The sequence below is a fragment of the Falco naumanni genome, chromosome 11, assembly GCF_017639655.2.
Source record: "Falco naumanni isolate bFalNau1 chromosome 11, bFalNau1.pat, whole genome shotgun sequence".
In the NCBI taxonomy this organism is placed as follows: Eukaryota; Metazoa; Chordata; class Aves; order Falconiformes; family Falconidae; genus Falco; species Falco naumanni.
In genome coordinates, this window is record NC_054064.1 from 207,590 (window position 1) to 226,394 (window position 18,805).

The 18,805-nt window shown below is 37.8% G+C and overlaps 1 protein-coding gene across 2 annotated transcripts in view; it reads right to left on the reverse strand.

Annotated features, from left to right (window-relative positions):
- Positions 1-18,805, reverse strand: part of CAMSAP2 (calmodulin regulated spectrin associated protein family member 2) — a 91,097-nt gene that overhangs the window by 9,134 nt on the left and 63,158 nt on the right. For both annotated transcript variants that reach the window (XM_040611331.1, XM_040611330.1), the window contains 7 exons: positions 12,262-12,355; positions 11,086-11,179; positions 6,494-6,564; positions 5,929-5,998; positions 2,896-5,104; positions 1,485-1,621; positions 688-908 (listed from right to left, as the gene is read on the reverse strand). In XM_040611331.1, the coding sequence (XP_040467265.1) occupies positions 688-908; positions 1,485-1,621; positions 2,896-5,104; positions 5,929-5,998; positions 6,494-6,564; positions 11,086-11,179; positions 12,262-12,355 (2,896 nt within the window). The remainder of the gene's footprint in view (positions 1-687; positions 909-1,484; positions 1,622-2,895; positions 5,105-5,928; positions 5,999-6,493; positions 6,565-11,085; positions 11,180-12,261; positions 12,356-18,805) is intronic.

Below are 18,805 nucleotides of genomic sequence, written 5' to 3' on the forward strand. Positions count from 1 at the left end.
GCTTACAAGACTTAATTTAAAGCTTGGGATGGATTACTGGAAGGTGGACCAAGCCAGTTAGCGAAAATGCAGCAGAATAACAAAGCTGTATGATGCTGTAACAAAAAGGATGACTGGGCAGTCTTCCAATTGTAAATTAGCAATACTTCTAATCATTACTGCAGTTACGTGGGATCTAAAAGAATGCTAAATTGTTCCACATGATTAGCGCTGCTATGTCAATACTATACATGTAGTAGGTCAGTGAGCAAAATAGAAAACCCCATGAAATATAAAAGTAACTTTTTAATTTTAATTTTGTCTGTACTAAGCAGGAGTTTAAATACTCTTACCTTATAACCATTTTATTTATCAATCTCTTACCCCTCTCCACTTTTATTCATTCTTAGCTCTACAGGTGCAAGAAGAGATTAGTGAAGAATACATGGGTGTGTATGGAACTTGCAACACACATTGGTGCCTCCAGTGGGTTTTCATACAGTTAACCTTTTTGTTTCTTGATATACGCATGCACGTATAGCAGGTAAGTGACATTCATCTCAATTTCTGGCAAATTTTGCTTTCTAGTTTGGTCACATGCAGCTTCAATTTAGCACAACACTACTAAATGCACGTGCTTGTCAGTACCCAAAAACAAGCCGGTGTTTTAGCATGAACAGACTCTTTTCCCACATGAACATTTGTTACCTGGTGGACCTTTGATTGGCGTCTTAGGTGATTCAATATGATCTCTATGAATTGATTTTGGACGTGGCTTTTTTTGTTTGATTGAGAGGGAACGTGGCTTTATGACGGTATCCATTTCTTCCATAAGCTTTAACTGTTTCCTTCTCATATATTCTTGCTTAATAAATTCTCGCCGTGCTCGTTCATCCTCCTTCTTCTGACGTTCTTCTTCCGTTTTGCGTCTAAAAAAATTATCAAATAAATTCAGCAGTAGAAACTTTCCAGATTAACAGCTTTAGTTAGTCCAGTAAGGCCAACACAAGTGTCAGATTTTTGAAACTTTAGAGTTGTCAGACGTCAGTAAAAGGAACTTGCCTTCCCGCCCCCCCCCCCCCCCCCCCCCAATGTTCAGACAGTTTCAGCCTTTTGGGATACTGTTACCAGTAAAATCAAAACCATGTTTATTAGCGTGACTACTGTAACTGAATGAGCATTGTGCATTTGTGCAGAAAGAAGCCCCAGGTGATACACTGTCCCGCAGAATATGAAATGCAGGGCAGGGCAGTGCTCTGAGGAGCTTCACTCAGGCTAGCAGAGCTCATATGTTGAGCGTGAGCAACAGACTGATGCCACCTGCTGATTTTGCAGGATCAGCTGACACGTGTCTTCAGCTGGGCTCGTCAGCACATCTGAGACTAGAATTAAATATCTTGGATATTAAGATGCAATTTTTTGACACGTAAGTTACACTTCAAACTAAACCAGACATTTTTACGTTCACAGTTATTGATCATTTGGATCAGAACATGTACTTTTACCTTGTCTCTTCCTTCTTATGTTCTAGTTCTGCTTCCAGCTGCTGCTTTCGAAGCAGAGTCTCTCTTTCCCTTCTCAAACGCTTCTCCAATAATGCTGCTCGTTTCATTGCCATATCATTTTCTGCCTTTTGATCATCCTAGCAGCAACAGTATTTGAAGGAAAGGACCCAAAAATATTAAGATCTCTGAATTCAGCAACTGACTTTGGCAAGCCATTAGACACTTAATTCTGTACATTGGGTTACAATATCCTAATATACTTTTGCAGTGTTTGAAGTTTATTTTAAAATATTTTTCTTAAGATTACTAAAAAGTTTTCATAAAAGGATTCCTCCTTTCTCAAGTCAAACATGAAATTCAACACTGATATGAGAAAACTTGCTAAGTGAAATTGTCATGGTTTAACAGCCGGCAACTAAGTACCACGCAGCTGTTTGCTCACCAGCCCCTCCCCGGTGGGATGGGGAGGAGAATCAGAAAATGGTAAAACTCGTGGGTTGAGATAAGGACAATTTAATAGTGGAAATAAAATAAAAATAACAACAACAACAACTATAATGAAAAGGAGAGAGAAAGAGAGGGAAATATATCCCTAGGGAAAAAACCAAGTGATTTTAGTTTAGAGACAGAACCCACACTGCATAAACTTCTGTATTCAGCTTTGGAAGACTCTATGTATACAGAGATTAAGGTAATTATCACCAAAACCAGTAACTATGAAAAAGTAATGTCTGCTGATCAAGCCAGGTGTATTGTTAGAACTGAGGAACACTTCCAGACAAGCAAGGCACACCTCAGACACATGATACAAGATTTTGGGGTATTCCAAATTCAAAATCTTGATGGCTTTCAGTGTCTAGACCACTCTCCTACAACGTGCGTTACAGTTAAAAGCCTGTCTGAATATAACTCTTTAATAAGACAACAGGGAGTGCTCCCAAATACCAACTTCAAAAGGGAGTCTCAGGAGACTATACTTCCTCAGCCAGCCATGAGAGGGTAAAAGGCTCTCCAAAGTACAACTCTGAGACAGTCAATGTTTTAAAAATGCAGGCTGCTATGTACTTCAAAACCTTATAGTTAAATCTGGGGGTGGGATGGGGACGTGGAGGCAAAATGCAAGCGTATTTAATTACGATCACCCAAGCTTATGTTAAAAATCAACTCTTCCACAGCTATGAATGGAAAGGGATACTCTGGTATGCTCAGAACTGCAGCATGGTAGAATCTCACCACTCTTGCAATGCCAAATTAATCATCAAGTGCAAAAGATATGCTTGTACATTTAGAGTTGCAGAACCACCTGCTTTGACTTCAACGGAAAATCATCACTGAAATCCATATCTGGATTAAGAAGTTCCCTTTCAAAGGAAGCTTAATAGCAGACATACACTTCCACTAGTTCTCTTACCTTAAAAAAGAATCCACAACACACTTTCTGGTCATCCTCAAATTGTTCTCTATCACTCTCACCTTCGTATTTCTCAACAGATACTTCCATTTTTTCTGGTGGCTTCAAATCCGATAGGGAAACTTCAATTAAGTTAGCTGTTTTGGGAGCTGGTGCTGGTAAAATCGGTTGGCTTAGCTGATCTTCATTTGGGGTGACACAGACAGTTTCTGTGATAGGCTGAGATAATACTTCAGAAACATTAGATTCAATAGGCTTAATCTCCTTTTCCTCTAACTTCAGTTCACACTGTTTCGGCAGGTTTGGTCCTTCTTTTACCACCTCTTCTGTAGGCTTGACATCCTTCAAAAGATTTCCCCCTAACTGAGGCTCACCTGTATGTTCACCATCATCTCCAAAGCAAACAAATGATCTAGTCTGAATGGGAACCTGACTTGGAGAAAATCTCCTCAAACGAGGAAGGCTATCCACAGACCGTGGGGCAGTCAAGGTACGATTTAAAGGTGTTATTTTCAGCTCGTTTGGCCTAGGAGTCCTTTGCATTTTAACGTGAAAAGAGGCATTCTTCCTGTTGGAAGACTGTGGAAATTGATGCGTAGAGCGAGGAGATTCCTGTGAGAAAGGTGCAATGGGAGACAAAGTTCCCGTTTGCCTTGATGAAGACTTCAAGTCCCGAATCTGCTTCTGAGGAGAAGGCTGAGGAGGAGAAATAACCCAAGTCTGTTGCTCTCTCATCTGCATCAACATCTCCTGTTGAAGGGATAGACGCTGCATTTCTTGTTGTAAAAAGTGTAGGGAAGAGTTTAGCTTTTCGATAGATTTCGTGTATTCTAAGATATCTCCTTCATTAAAATTTTCTTCTGAGGGGCTTGCTAAATTCCATTGCTTTTCACCGTCCATAGGAGTAGCAGGAGTTTTTAACCATTTGCTATGAGAATTTTCAGGGTTTTCTTTTATTACTTCTGAAGTCTTACTAGTTTGTTCATCTGATTTTTGAGTTTCTTTTTCTTTCAACCGATTTCTGTCAGTGAATACCTTCTCGTCTTCTGCTCCTGCTGCTTCTTCTCGGAGAGGTGATACTCCATCACCTTTCTTTTTCACAACATTAAGAAATGCTGTTCTTCCCATTTTCTGCCGCTGCTTTGTGAATGCAGCTTCAACTTTCTTCTTCTGTGCTTCAATAGCTCGCCTCTTTTCCTCTAGCTTCATCCTAAGGTGTACCATTTCAGAAGCCAGTAACTGGGTAGTGTCTCTCCCTTGAGGAACAGATGCTTCCTCGGGAATATGAGTCCAAGCAACCACATGAGGAATGTTCAGCTCAGAACCTTCTGGTGTGGTTTTCTGAGAACTGCTTCCACTGCTTCTACTGTCTGTGTGATTCAGCTTCCTGAATTTCTGCTCTGCAAAGCTCGTCATTTTAACCCCTGAACTTGAAGAAGCACTGCTGCCTGCCTGTGATTTAGTACTTACTGAGCTGGGACAGGGACTTAATTGATCTCTGTGACTGCTAGCTCGCATGTCATAATCCTGAAGAAATTTAGATGGTTCTTCCATGTCAGAGTCCATGCTTACAGTATAATCTCTCAAAGAAGAATCCTCATCCATTGTTTCTGGAATATCTTCTGAAGGGACATGTATTCCAGTATCTACTTCTGTATTGTCAGTCACAGGACTTAGAGTACCTTTTGTGTCTGTAATTATATCAGGGGTAGACTGACTTGGCTTAATGTTTGAATTCAAGATGCTCATTTCCTGATTGTGAAGAAAGAACCCATTTGTAATCTGGTCCGGTTGAATAACTCTGGGAGAGTTTTCAGTGTCATGAATTATCTGCAAAGCCTCTTCAATGCTTGGTGGCTCAATCTGATTGCCAAAATCATCCAGAACTGACCTGTTTTGCAGAGCTCCGTTTGGAAACCTGTAGTGGCTGCTCTCATTGGCATTTTTTTGATTTGTGTTAAGAGATTGATTGGCCTTTATGTCTTTATGAGGTACCATGTCCTTTTCCTCTTCAATATCTTGATTTTCCTCTTCTCCATTTACTGGTTTGAAGGACAGATTTTTTCTAATATGTTTCGGCATGCGGTTGATGTTTAGGGTAAGGCCTTCATTGCTCACAGACCTAGTAATTCCTCTGTTTGGAGTAGATACTGGAATGCTTTTCTCTTTGTCAAAAGAAATGTCAAATGAAACTCCATGTAATGATGACCTAATAGAGATCAGAATAAAAGAAATAACCGAGCAACTCACGATTAATAATAATCACAGAATCACATTTTGTTTTAAAATTATTTTAAGATTGTAATATTAAAGGCACTGTTAGGTGAACTGTATTTTGCCTTGCTTTAAATGTAATAAAATATACATTTTTTTAAATATATTTAATGAACAGATAAAAATATCATGAAAAATGCACAATAAAATAGTATATAACAACATTTTACCCAGAGATAACCAATGCTTTTTATTACTTTGGAATAAATTCTGGGCATTTAAGGAATATAAGGGTTGCCATAGTAGATCAGTAGGAAGGTGTGAAAAGAGACACAATTTAAGCTTACCAAATAACCCATCACTATAACTATTTACCATTTTAATTTTGGTTTACACTCTGAAGTTTAAAAGTTTATGACTGGTCTAACTGAAAAACAAAACATTCACCCTGATCATTCCTACTCTCCACAAAACAATATAAGTTAAAATGCTACTGAGCTCATTAGCCATGTTACTCTTAACACTTTTAGTTGATTGTGATGAGCCAATGTGAACATATTTAATTCCAACAATTCAAATATCTCAAATATACCCCATTTCAATGTAAAAAATGAATGACTTATTTATAGAAGTTTGTTTCCTATTACCAAGTTCTTACTCCATGATACAGTTTTCTCCTTCTTTTTGTACCTTTGCAAGTTGCTTACAAGAACTCTTATTACAGGACGGTGAACATCCAAACTACAATGGAGCATTTACTACTATGTATGAACAATAAATAAACATTTTGTAATTAACCTGTAAGCTAAGACTGCTTACCTTTTCTCTTTGGGCCATGTCCCTACATACCCATCTACATAAGACATCGAAGTGGACCTTCTGATGACTCCTAAATGCAATTAAAATAGAACCCAAGGTAACCGCTTGAAAAATTATTTTAACATCACCTTCTGTTGCTTTAACAAATTAGTTTGCTTCACTACTTAGAACACTGCCATGGCAAAAAAAGTGGTTTTATGCTGAGAATACAAGTAGAGCAATTAAATCAATTTCATCCTGAATATACATATTATACCCCTCATCAAAGAATTTACTAGAGTAAAATATACTACAATACACTACAAATACTTGTTGTAAGCCATATTCCACATAATCAAAACAGAAGTAAAATTAAGAAAATATACACACAATGTAAGAGGTACAAACCAAACCTTCCCATTTATACATTTCATAAATTACAGAACTCATTCATTAGTTTTTCACGTAAAGCTCTCCCAGTAATTTCTCCGTAAGTAATGTTAGAATAAACATAAGCAAGATAGCAATTTACTCAGAAAACACCATCTTGTCTCACTGCGTCTTCCACCCATTTGTAAATTATTACCTGGAACAGATGAATAAGGCTGCTGGGGCGTATGCAGTTGGTGAGATGGTGTGCAAGTTGGACTTTCCAATCTGTAAAGCAAGAGACATTAACTCAGAAGTAATACATCAAAAGCCACATATCTAAAGGGCAACCAGACTTCACGTGCTGGGCCAACACAAAAACAGATTTATTTTTTGTAACAGGGAAGAAAGCGAGGTGTAAGTCTCTTGAAATATTAATAAATTAACTGAAAAGAGAACACAGTTACTACCTTTAAGTGCACCTAATGCAGATAGACCAAAAACTCAAAAAGGTAGTCCTCTTACAGCAACAGCCACAGAGCAGTGTTAGTTTTGTTAACATACTTGTCTCCTGATCTATTTCATTTAAGTGGCGTTATTGAAAGGTTCTCATTTTTAGGTTTGATTTTAGCAAAAAACCCAAACAAAATGAGACAGTTCCTAGTGGCCTCAAAACTGAGAGACTGCAGCTCATATCACATATTTTTCATGCGTATCTCTTCAGTTGCTTAGTCTGAAACGTCTACTTTGTGTCTGGACAGCAATATGCACTAGAAGTGATACAGGAGATTTTGTGATAGATGAGACTTTATAAACAAAAAATATACTTACTAATACAACAGTAATTAAGAAGATTGCCTCTGTTTCTACTTAGAGCAGATACTTTCTATTGGTTGATAGTGAAGTTCTGTAATAGACTAGCTGTGTTAATCCAGAATAGGATTAATGAAATTCAGTGTTTTGATCTTTTGATCAAGGTTCTTCTTCAGGATTAGAACAAAGACACATGCATTTGTATGTAAAACACTTCTAAAGAAGCCAGACTTCCAAATGACACTGGATTAAATCCTTTCATGTGCTGAATTTTGTTCAGAGTTCAAAAGCACGCTCATAAATTCCCTTTCTTCAATCAGTAATTTTCAAAATATTTGTTCAGTGCTTTTATAGTTTATATACAGTACGCTGTATAAATATTTCTAAATAATATTTGTGGGAAGGATATTCACATCAGTTTAAGAAAAATATTGTTGTTTTACAATCTACAACAGCATCTTTCATAAGTATATATTAAATAATTCAAAATAGTTTCTCAGAAATTCACGATTTTGTGTTAGTAGCACTACACGCTAGCTACATGACATCTGTTTTAAATGGCACTTAAGATTTCCATGAATATTTAAAAATCATAGGTACAATGTCTGTAAGTTATCTTAAAAGAAAAGCATGCTTTCAAAATTTGTTCCAGCAGCCTGTGAAATTTTTCTACCACACAGAAAATCCATACACCTCATTTTCCCTCAAGAAAAGACTGATTTTGGCACCATGACTGTGGTCCCATGGCAACCTCAGACATGCTCCTTGCCACAAGTCCCACTCCCTTCACTGCGCTGGATCTGGCTTTCCATCCAATCTTCTGAGTCATTTCAAGAAGATAAGCCAACAGAAAAAACAGGCACTTTTTCCGACTGGGTTAGTTTTTTCCGTTTTCGTCACTGAAATGACGACATCAGACACTCAAGGGGGCAGGAACACGCAGCTGGGACAGAGAAGGTGGTCAGGATCACAGCCACCTGCAGCCAGGTCTGTTCTGCCAGGGAGCCTGCAGCCTGTGTGTTAGATCCCTACCATCTGAGATAACTTCTTGGGCTCCTCCTCTGTCCTACAATGCGGTGAAGCGTCATCCAGTTGGATGATGTGTCGCTAGCACTATCACAACCAGCCAGCTGCAACATGGCTTTTACCATCCCAGGTTAAGTTCAACAAGCAGTTCCCACACCTTGCCCCAGCACAGCCACCGATCCCCCACAGGGATTCACAAGTTCATCTACTGTCTGTCTGTGCTGTTTCTTCATCCTCTTCAGGCCAGCCCACCCTGTTTCTTGCCTCTGCTCCGTCAGGATTCTTCCTTCTCCGGCTCCTCTTCCAGTCAGCCTCTCCTCATCCCAGCCCCCTGCTTCTCCTGGGGCCTTCTCCTTGTCTCTCCTCCCTCTGCTTCTTCCAGGTCTTTCCTCATCCAGTGCTCCTCTTCCACACTCCTTGGAGCTATTTAACTCCCTAGCAGGAATCGGCCACAGCTGCACATCATCCACGTCAGCCAGCCCACCACCCCTGAAGCCAGCCCACAGCTGTATATTATCAATGATAATTAACCTGCCTTCATGCCTCTATAATTCCTCTACAATGATGTACACTGGTTTATAAGAAAAGATATAGCTCTTTCTATTACTCATGGATTGCTCTCATAATACTCCAAAACAAAACCATATCCATCACTCGCAGAGACACTAGAAAAGTGTTGTGATGAGCTAGCAGAATACGCAATCCACCACCCACAAAGGGTTCACAACGGTTTTTACTGTATCTCTCAGTATGTCTCACAAAACACGTTGGTGGCAATTTACAGACTTGTTGAATTTGGAATGGTAATGGCACTAAGAAACATAAAGCCTTTTGTAAGCGTTTATGAACTGAATTCAGATGCTTATTGTAAAACTACTACTCAATCCTCTTCGGTTTAGAGGCCAAAACCATCTGCACAGACAAAATGTACAAATCTGAAGAAACGGCAGATTAATTTGGATCAAAAAGATACTATGTTACTGACAGAATTTGTCAGAGCAGGGATAAATGTATGGTTAATGGCTTCAGCTGCCAGGATTTTTTTTTCACACAGTCAAGGCTACAGATAAGACTTCTCTTGCGGTGTTGTCCAGTATTCACCTATTAACATTCTTTACAGTTAAAGAAAATCTCCACAGTGATGACTACCGCACAAGAATAAGTATGGCACAGAACTCTGTGTTTCTTTAAGTGTGACTGACATAAGATTTACTATCTTTGTAGAACTTCAAAAAGATAAGTCACTAAAATTTTTGTCACAAAGGGCTCTAAAAAGGGGACATTAGGTTGGAAACCACATACAAATAGTGATTTTTTAGTGCAAACCTTTCTTGGTTCTGTAGGACAGTCACAGTTAAAAGTCCTTTGTTGGACTGCTAGCAGTGGCTTTGCAAAGTGTGAATCACCTTGGCAACCCCTGCTATTGTTTGTTGTTCTCCTGGTTTATATGCTCAGTTTACACTACAATAACTATTGTCTGCAAGGGAAACACTTCAGATACACACAGGAAAAAGAAATTTGGAATCACAGCATTTAACGATAGTAAAAATTATTACTCCCTGATTAAAGTCAGCATAGGTTCCTAAACACTAAAAAAACCCTCAACCCCAAAGAAACCCTCAAACCAACCAAACAATTCCCCCGCCTCCATGATAACTCCATCCAAAAACAACAGAAAAGGCTGAACAGGATTAGCTGGGTTGGTAACAATTTGCTGAATATCCAATTGAAATGCTAATTTTATCTTTCTCTGTGTCATTCCAGACACAATCAACAAACCTTTGACCCCAAATGATAAATGTAATGCAATGCTACCCCTTATGCGCTTTGTTCAGATCAGATCACTGGAGGGCTTTCTTAATCCTATCAAAAGGAAGATTAGAAAGAAGACCTAATGTGCAATTTCTGCCTCTTATCATAGAACCATTTCCATTTAGGTTGGAAAAGATCTTTAAGATCATCAAGTCCAACCACTAACCCTAACACTGCCAAGTCCACCACTAAACCATGTCCCCAAGCACCACATGTACATGACTTCCAAACACCTCCAGGAATGGTGACTCCATCACCTCCCTGGGCAGCCTGTTCCAGTGCTTGACCACCCTTTCAGTGAAGAATTTTTTCCTAATATCCAACCTACACCTCCCCTGGTGCAACTGGAGGCCATGTGCTCTTGTCCTGTCATTTGTTACTGGGGAGAAGAGACCCACATTCACCTTGCTACAGCCTGCTGTCAGGTAGTTCTAGAGAGTGGCAAGATCTCCCCTGGGAAATGAATCAAATATATGATCAGCTAGAGACCACAAAAGAAACAGGATGTTTTTATATTGCTTCCAAATCTGTAACAGTAATACTAAAAATGTTTCACATATATTTACAAAAAATACAAATAATGCTAAACATATTTAATAAAGCAGTTAGTTTTCCATCCTTGATGCTCACAAGATTTGGGAAGTTCATCATAGCATAAGTATTTATTTTTACCTATTTGACCTTCATGGTACTTAAGTAATACAATCAGACCAAACTAAACCCATCACTCAGTGGTTTTCTTGTTGTTACCTTAGTTTACTTTACCGTTTTTGGAAAATTTGCTGTGTATTCCAGAAAAATAGCTCTTTCACAGCACACTTGGTCAGCAGCCCCACACGAAATTGAAGAGGACAAAGAGGTCATGTGGCACTTCTCTGCTGAATGGTAAGGGTCATTTTGTAAACTGGTGAGGCAACAGCACACTGTCAAAGTGACAACCACAACCTGTACAGACAAGAACACGCAGCCTGCCGTACAACTGGGCAGGGGGGGAAACAGCTCAACTGTGGGATCTTCCACAAGATTCTCTAGGTTATATTTGGGAACTCAAGCCTTGAGAACTGCAAAAAGGCAACAAAACTAAATAAAAAAAACTGTGTTTGATTTTGAATATAAAGAGAAGATTGTGAAACAGTACTAGTGATTCTCTGACATTACCTGGCTACAAAGTCAGAACCAGATGGGCCATCCACATAATTTCTTCTGTTCGCATTCAAGCTGTGAGCAGAAGCTGCATCTTTTGCAGGTTCAGCTGCCAGGAAGAATGAACCTCAAGTTATTAGCATTTAGTATTTAATTAAAATCCACAGTACAAAAGCTGTCTGAAATAACATGAATTAATGATTTCTAAAGATTTAAAGAATTTTCATTGGTTCCATTATTTGCACTGAAACCCAGTCGCTTCCTTTCAGCTTTACCTCCTCTCAAGTTCTCATAGTGGCACTGACTAAGGGAATGGAGCATGACAAAAACTACTAGAAAAGGCAAGGGAAGAAATAATAAAGAAAAACCTGGACCGAGCCACAAAATTAAAAGCAAGCAATCATCTCAGCAAAAATAAATATTGTTCTTCTGGATGAAATTTTTTTGATAAAATTTTTTTTGTCCCAAACCCTTAAGACTGACTTTTCAGCTAGAAAATAGTATTTTGGTCATATCCTAAATTAGTTAGCAATATTTAAAAGGCGTAAACTGGATTTGTATATGCTATAAAGCATACAAATGAAAAAAAGGTATAAAAGGCACACAACAAAAATCCCTTCCTAACTCTTGAAGAGGCAGCCACAGCACTACTGTATGAATGTTTAAGTTACCATGACTCATTAACAGATCTCAAGATCTACCTGAAAGGGGAATTTTTAATTTTGAAAATTTACTGTTGGAAGTCTGGGCATTTGCATCATCCAGGTACAAAATGCAATTTTACAATTAACTATCTGTCCACTTTTCCCGCATTTATGTTTCTTTCTCTTGCTATCTGCTCCTTGGCAACACAAGCTCTTCAGGCTAAATTCTGTTTTTGGCTCCTCATTATGTTATTAATCCCTGCATGGGTATAAATGGATTCTAGCCTTGTTTAGGTTAGGAAAATTTGCAAGTGATTATACCACAACAATTTAAATGATTGTTTGGTAATAGACAACTAAATCTAATTATTTATGAGATGAGATTAAGATTAACATGAGGAAAAAGTACTTTGCTCCTTCTTTAAGGGGGCTGTACACTGTCAAATCCTGTTAACTAAAATATTCACTGCATTTGTGAACACAATGGCAATCTGTAAATATACATACAAACCCCATGCTTATTAAAACCAATCTTTAATACAATTACCTTCGGGATGCACAACAACACGAGGTTGTACAAATGATGGCTTCACTACTTCAAACCACCAGAACAATTCTGCCATGAACACCATGTAGTTGCTCTACAAAAAACACCAAAGAAAAAAATTTTCTGGTTGATTCAGGCATATATGACTGCAAAGTCTCTAAATTCTCTGTTGTCAACTCACCAGCTTGAGGAGGAAAATCTAAGCAGAAAGATGAAGCTTTTTGTGATCCAGTAGGAAAAAGAAGAAACGAGCTTTGTATTCTGTGATGGACCCATTAACTTTCCACTGCATAATTACATAAATAGGCAAGATTGCTTACATTCAGTGTTGAGCCGTATATTTGAGCATAGCTGGTGTATGCCCACAGAGGGTGTACTAAAAAATTGTATCCAGACTATGTAAGATTTCCATCAAGACTTCTTTTGACAGCTTCACTGTATTTGCAGTCCCTCAAATGTCCACTTCCATTGCTGCATTAATTTTGTTGCCTTAAAAATGCATACCTCAAACGTTGGAGTGCAAACAAACGTTTGAAAAAAAATTCTAAACAAAATGTCATTTTCTTTCAGGAAAAAAAGCACAGGCATTAGGGGTAAAAACATCTTTTTTAAAAAAACTAAAATTTACAACAAAAATGTTTATAATAAGTGAGAACCTCAATTCCATATTAGTACATTTGAAAATACAACTTTAAATATGTAATTGACACTTTTGATTGAGATTTATTTTTCCTGAATATTTCTAATGTGGATAAGCCTTCACTCCAGCAAAGTAGTGAAGCGCTTAGACTGAAAGCTGCTCATACACTTTAGGATATGGTGAAGTGATCGGCCAGATGTTCCCATAGTTATTACATACAAACTATAAGTAGACTAGGAAAAACCTCATCTCTGCTTATTCAGCACAACAGAACCGAATGCGGAAATGATTGTAGTAAAATCTTTTCCATTCAGACAAAACGCTAAGATAGCATTTTGGTATCACACACTGATTTAATCAGGAAGCAATATATGTAAAGAAAAAAATCAGATGTACTTCTCAGACAAAATACGATTTTTAATACTACAATTCCTAAATATTACAATTTCTACAATATTCCTCCTAATATTTTCCACCTCCCCTCAAACTTTTAAATTTTTAACTTTTTTTTTTACTACAAAAAATGAATCATAAAATGTTCCAATCATAGCTTTGTTCCTATCTGAAATAATATTGTACTTAAATTCTCGTTTATCACGTTTATCACGTTTAGGTTTAAATGCTGCATTTGATAGTGTGACTAGTTTATGAAGGACTCAAATATTGCCAAGAATATCTTCTGTGCAGACCGCTTGTTTTTCCAAAATCCCCAAAGCAGTATACTTACTGAAGTAAAAATTAAACCATTGGCTGCATGGCCCAGTTAGAACTGAGGCTACTTTAGATGTTTGATAGTGAAGCATCATGATGGAGCCTGCATTTTCTCAAAAGCTATTTTTAGTCAGAAAGGGATGTTAATAATAATGATCAATGGGAAAGACCAATGATGATCAATAACGTAATTTTTTGGAAAGACTGTGAGTCTGTAGTAATACTGCTACCCCTAGGCTAGGAAGAATGTTGACATTATTTCTGTAGATTTTGCCTTGATTATGCTGAAAAAAGTTTTAATAGCTTGCCATACGATTATCACATTCACTTATACACAAAAATATTCAGAAGCAAACAGTATTTTAATAGTAAAAAAATAACTAAACTCTGAAGAGTTCGGACTGGTGCAAACCCACTGAACAGCAGATGGCAGACTTGCAGCTTCATAGATAATGTTATGTGCTAAACATTCTGATTTGATTTTTTCAATTTGATATTTGCAGACTGTTCATTAGTTGTATGTAGTCAGCTTGCTACTGGTTACATTTTATCTATTGCATCTTCTGGTACTGCAATATAAAACTTCTGTTTAACAGATCTTGGAAGATTATCTCTTGGAAAAACAAATATTCTCATATTTTAAGTATAAAATCTGAAGTCATTGCTTGTTTCTGTATCCAAGGGAGATATAAGTTAGCTTGTTTTATAAAAATTTATACAAAAAAGATAAATCATTTTCTTTAATATCACCACAAAACACGATTAATTTTTAAATCAAATTAGCTAACAGAAAGAGTATATCAAATCTTGCCACTTAAAATAAATTTCATCCAAATATTTACAGGTTTTAGATCTGCATATTTATAGAATAACTGTTACAAGGTCATACATACAGGTGATACAACTAATTTGTAATCAGGCTTGAATCCACTAAAATTGAATGCAAAAGCAGCCACAGATGCTTTTAGGAATTTTTTTCAAAACAAACATAGAAATACACTGTAAAATTTGTATTATGATGCACATAAAAATCTCTGATCAGCTGGTCAGGAAAGTTATCTCTAATGCAAATCCATAGTATATATGTTATAAAGGTGCCAACATAAATGTGTCAAGACTGAAGAAAACTGGAGTGTTCCAAGCTCTCTGGAGAAGGCTGTATCCACTACCAGTTTGTCCTATCTTCTGCCACAGGTTAATAAACACCACAATAACTCAAGTTGAAAACTCCAGTTACGTGTTGTTTCAGACCAGAACAAAGAAGTGGGAAAACTGGCTGATGAACATCAGTGAAAGCAAACCACGCTGCTTCCCTTTAAAGAATGAGTCAGGAGCATTTGGTCCCTCTCAGGGAGAATTTGTTACAGAACTGTTTCCTGGTTGAATCCTCCTCTTCATTCCTGATCACAAATAATTTTAAACCAGCCAGATGGGCGTCAAATCCCTGGACAAAGACCCACCATAGGTACCTAACTGTCTCACCAAACACAGGCAGCTGCTCTCCCAGGTCCGTTGGGAATCCATGCACGCTTACAGGGACCTCAACTGCAAATTCTAGCTTGGGTTAGCAGCCTGATCACAGTGGGTTTTCACATTGAGATTGGAGGGAAAGCTGTACAACATGCGTGGACATCATGGTAGCCCTTCATTTCTAGGATTTATCTATGTGACATATCTAAACACTGTTTTTCAGATCTCTGAGGACACTGCGTTGATTACAGCTTCTGCTTACATTGTTTGCAAATTACATCAGAAAGCACAAGTATTCAGAAGTGCTCAAGTTCAATAAATACTTCAGTATAAAACAATCCTTTAGATACAATATTCTCCTGTTTTAATTTAGCAGTGAAAAACAAAAATAAAAAGGAGGCTCTGGAACCAACCTCTCCATCTGGCCTACTGGGCCTTTGACAGTGCAAATGTTTGTTCTGTTGGCTCTGGTTACTAACTTAAGTGCAAAAATAAGGTAACTATTCCATGTGCTTAGTTGTGATTCTGCATGGTTTAGAGTCTGGCCCACATTTAGGTCAGAGGAACACCCTTTGCAGACAAGAGACAGCAATCATCTCTCTGATTTGCTTCATTTCACATTCAGAAAGCTTTCATTCTGAATAAATGTGCCTTCTGCATGACTTCGGGTGAACAGACTCTACAGTCAGAAAACAGCGGCCAAAGAGAAGAAGTGTCCGTGCTGCGGAGCAGCACATAAACGTTTCCCCAGAACTCAGAGGCTCAGAGAGTTGTGGCTGTGGCCCTGCTGAATCCCCAAGAACCCAGACACTCAGAACAGCAGGACTCAGCCACATCTGTACAACCATCAGCACATGCTAGTGTCAACAACAGGTTGTATGACCTTAACCATGCCCACAACTGCAGTAGTTGTTACATGCAAATAGTACAAGATTGTATGTGTATATATATATATGTACACACACCTAAACAGACAAATGAACACCTCGAGAGACTTTCTGGACACCTTCCCAAAAGCCACTGGTGGGCTGGTATGACCCCCTACTGCTGAGAGGCCACTGGGTTGGCCTCCAACCCAGTAAAAATGACTGTGTGTGTACTGTGTGAGCAAATGAATGATTGTGTGAATACTTATCTCTTATTAATAATGAATCAATTCCATTAATAACAGCAATTGAATTAATAAAGGGTGTTCTAATACTGGTTGTGATCTGTGTCTCATCCTGATTCGATCCTCCATCAGTGAACAGGGAATGTAAAACAGTATGTGTTGATCAAATGAGTAGCACAAGTTTAGGATCAATATCTAAAAATACCCCACACCACCACACATTTCTAAAGGCTCAGGTAAAGGAACACTTTCAAAAGACAACAACTGTGTGTCAATTCTTCAAATGCCAAGTTCCTACGTGAGCTCTCAAATCATGGCAAACCTCAACTGATCCAAGCCATCCATCAGTACCCTCTTTGACAGTTAACCTCATAAATGTCTTGGTCTTAGGCCTTAACCCTGTGGTCCTACCAGAATGAACTGGCAGAGAATGATCTAAAGATATCAAGAATATAACCAAAGATGTGTCTTCACTCTTTTAGAGATACTTTCAACATATATCTCACATGACAAATGGAACATGTGACATGCATTTTTTCCTTTCTATTCAAGGATCATACATGTCCCTTACAACATCCTTTCAGGAACTACATATTCCATAAGACCTTTATTCAAGTCACAAATGCTACATACTGACTATTACACTGCAGTACTAATCAACTGTTGAGCCAAAGCAATGAAGAAATCTTTACTGTTCTGCACGGTGGTTCATGCTTCCTATGCACTTCATGCAAGTTCTATTCCTACGAACTTCTTTGCATAGGCAAAATACATGTGTGTCAAGACACAATAAAACAGCTCTTCCAGTTCTATGTCATTTCCTAGATACAGGCTAAAAACAAGGTATTAAAAAACCCCAAACATTCTGTCTCAGGATAAAACTGCTTACAGGAGGAGAAGGAAAAAGGGAGGATCAGGGCAAAAAAGCAATCTGCACAACTAGAGATATTCCAGATTTTCTATTCTTTTCTCTTGTTAAATATGCAAGGAGAATTCATAAAATATTGTGATTATTTTCATGTAATCTCTCTCTACTTGTGTTTGCCTGTCTCAAAGGACAACAGTCAGGAACCAGTATGATCCCTTGGTCGTGCCTCAAACATCCATGGAATGTACTCAAATATTTTTTTCTTTAAGATCAGTAGCCCTGCCTTAGCAAACGTCTTACAAAGAACTTCACAGATATATTTTTCTTAGAGGAGGACAAATCAGCAAGTGAGAAGCAACACAAAACTTACTTTCTGCTTCACATGATTATGACACATTAAAGCTGTCTAGAAATCCAGACAAAGCCTATTTCTCCTCTGCGCTAAAACAGAACCAAGCCAACAATTTCATCTGATGCAAAATCTGAAAGCCCGTATCAAAGACTCCGGATGTTTGTTAAGTGAAGTTTTAAATTAATCTGACTTTGTTTCTGTGCATTTTGATGGGAAAGCCGAAAGTGAGACAACCACCTTGGTCAAGTCCTGCATTAGATTTTCATATTGTATACCTACAACCTACCATGATTTAATGTAACAGGACAGTGCAGCGTGCCCAGTAAAGAATGCATGGCGTGCACTTTGTGCCTGATCACTTTAAGAGAAAGAGGCTCTGCTCCCTTCCTTCTCAAGGACCAGCATGAAGTAAAGATACCCAATGTAATTTCTAGGACCACACAAGACACAACTTTGTAATTCAAAAAACTCAGTTGTAATTTTTTTCTTGAGGCTTTTTCCAGTAATGTATCAGCAGTTTTGTTCTTTTTATTCTTTCTTCACCACTACGAACGTAAAGACTTTCAACCAAAAGCATAGTGTCACCTACTGCACCCTGAAAGCAAACAGAATTTTTTGCTGATTAAGACACACCTGAAACAAAGACACATGCGTCTATAAATCCTACAACTTCATAGTATATAAACTTGCAGACTGAGATAAAGGTGACTCCTTCCAACCAGTTTAATTCAATGCATAATATTTAAAATATCCATTTACAATACAAGTTTTTTCAAAGTGACAATAATCTTTACATTGACTTTGAAGAATATGTACATTTATTAAAACTTACTCTAATCAGACGGACTGGAAAACTAAGAAAGAGCTCCTTTAACTATGAATTTATTTAGAAAGCAAATTAATACTGGAAAAAACAGAGTTTATAGCGCTAGCAAAAGTTTCTGTGCCAGGTTTTAGAAGGAAAACTTGACAGCCTTTCTTTGTAGCATTTACATCTAAAGTATCCACACCACAGCAACTTGTAAAAACATGATCACAAAAGGGCTTTCTTAGTTCTAGAAATACTCTAAATCCCCTCTAAAAAGCGTTCAGAGACAGCAAAATTACTGTCTGTAGCATTTTGAATGTGTAAAGTCTGATGCATTGGGAGATTGACAAAATATTTTATACCGTTACTTTTTTTGAAATTCAAGCTTCCTAGTGCATACTGGTTTGAGAAAAAAATCATTATTATAAAAAATGGTATTAGTAATTGTCATGAAAGAAACTGAAGAATAATGAGTTCTGTTTATTCCATGTATCTGTAAGCAGAGAGAAACAATCAAAATGCACCGAAGCAGTCCTATTCAAGATCACTGAATATGGTTGTAGGACCATATGGTGGGAAACTAC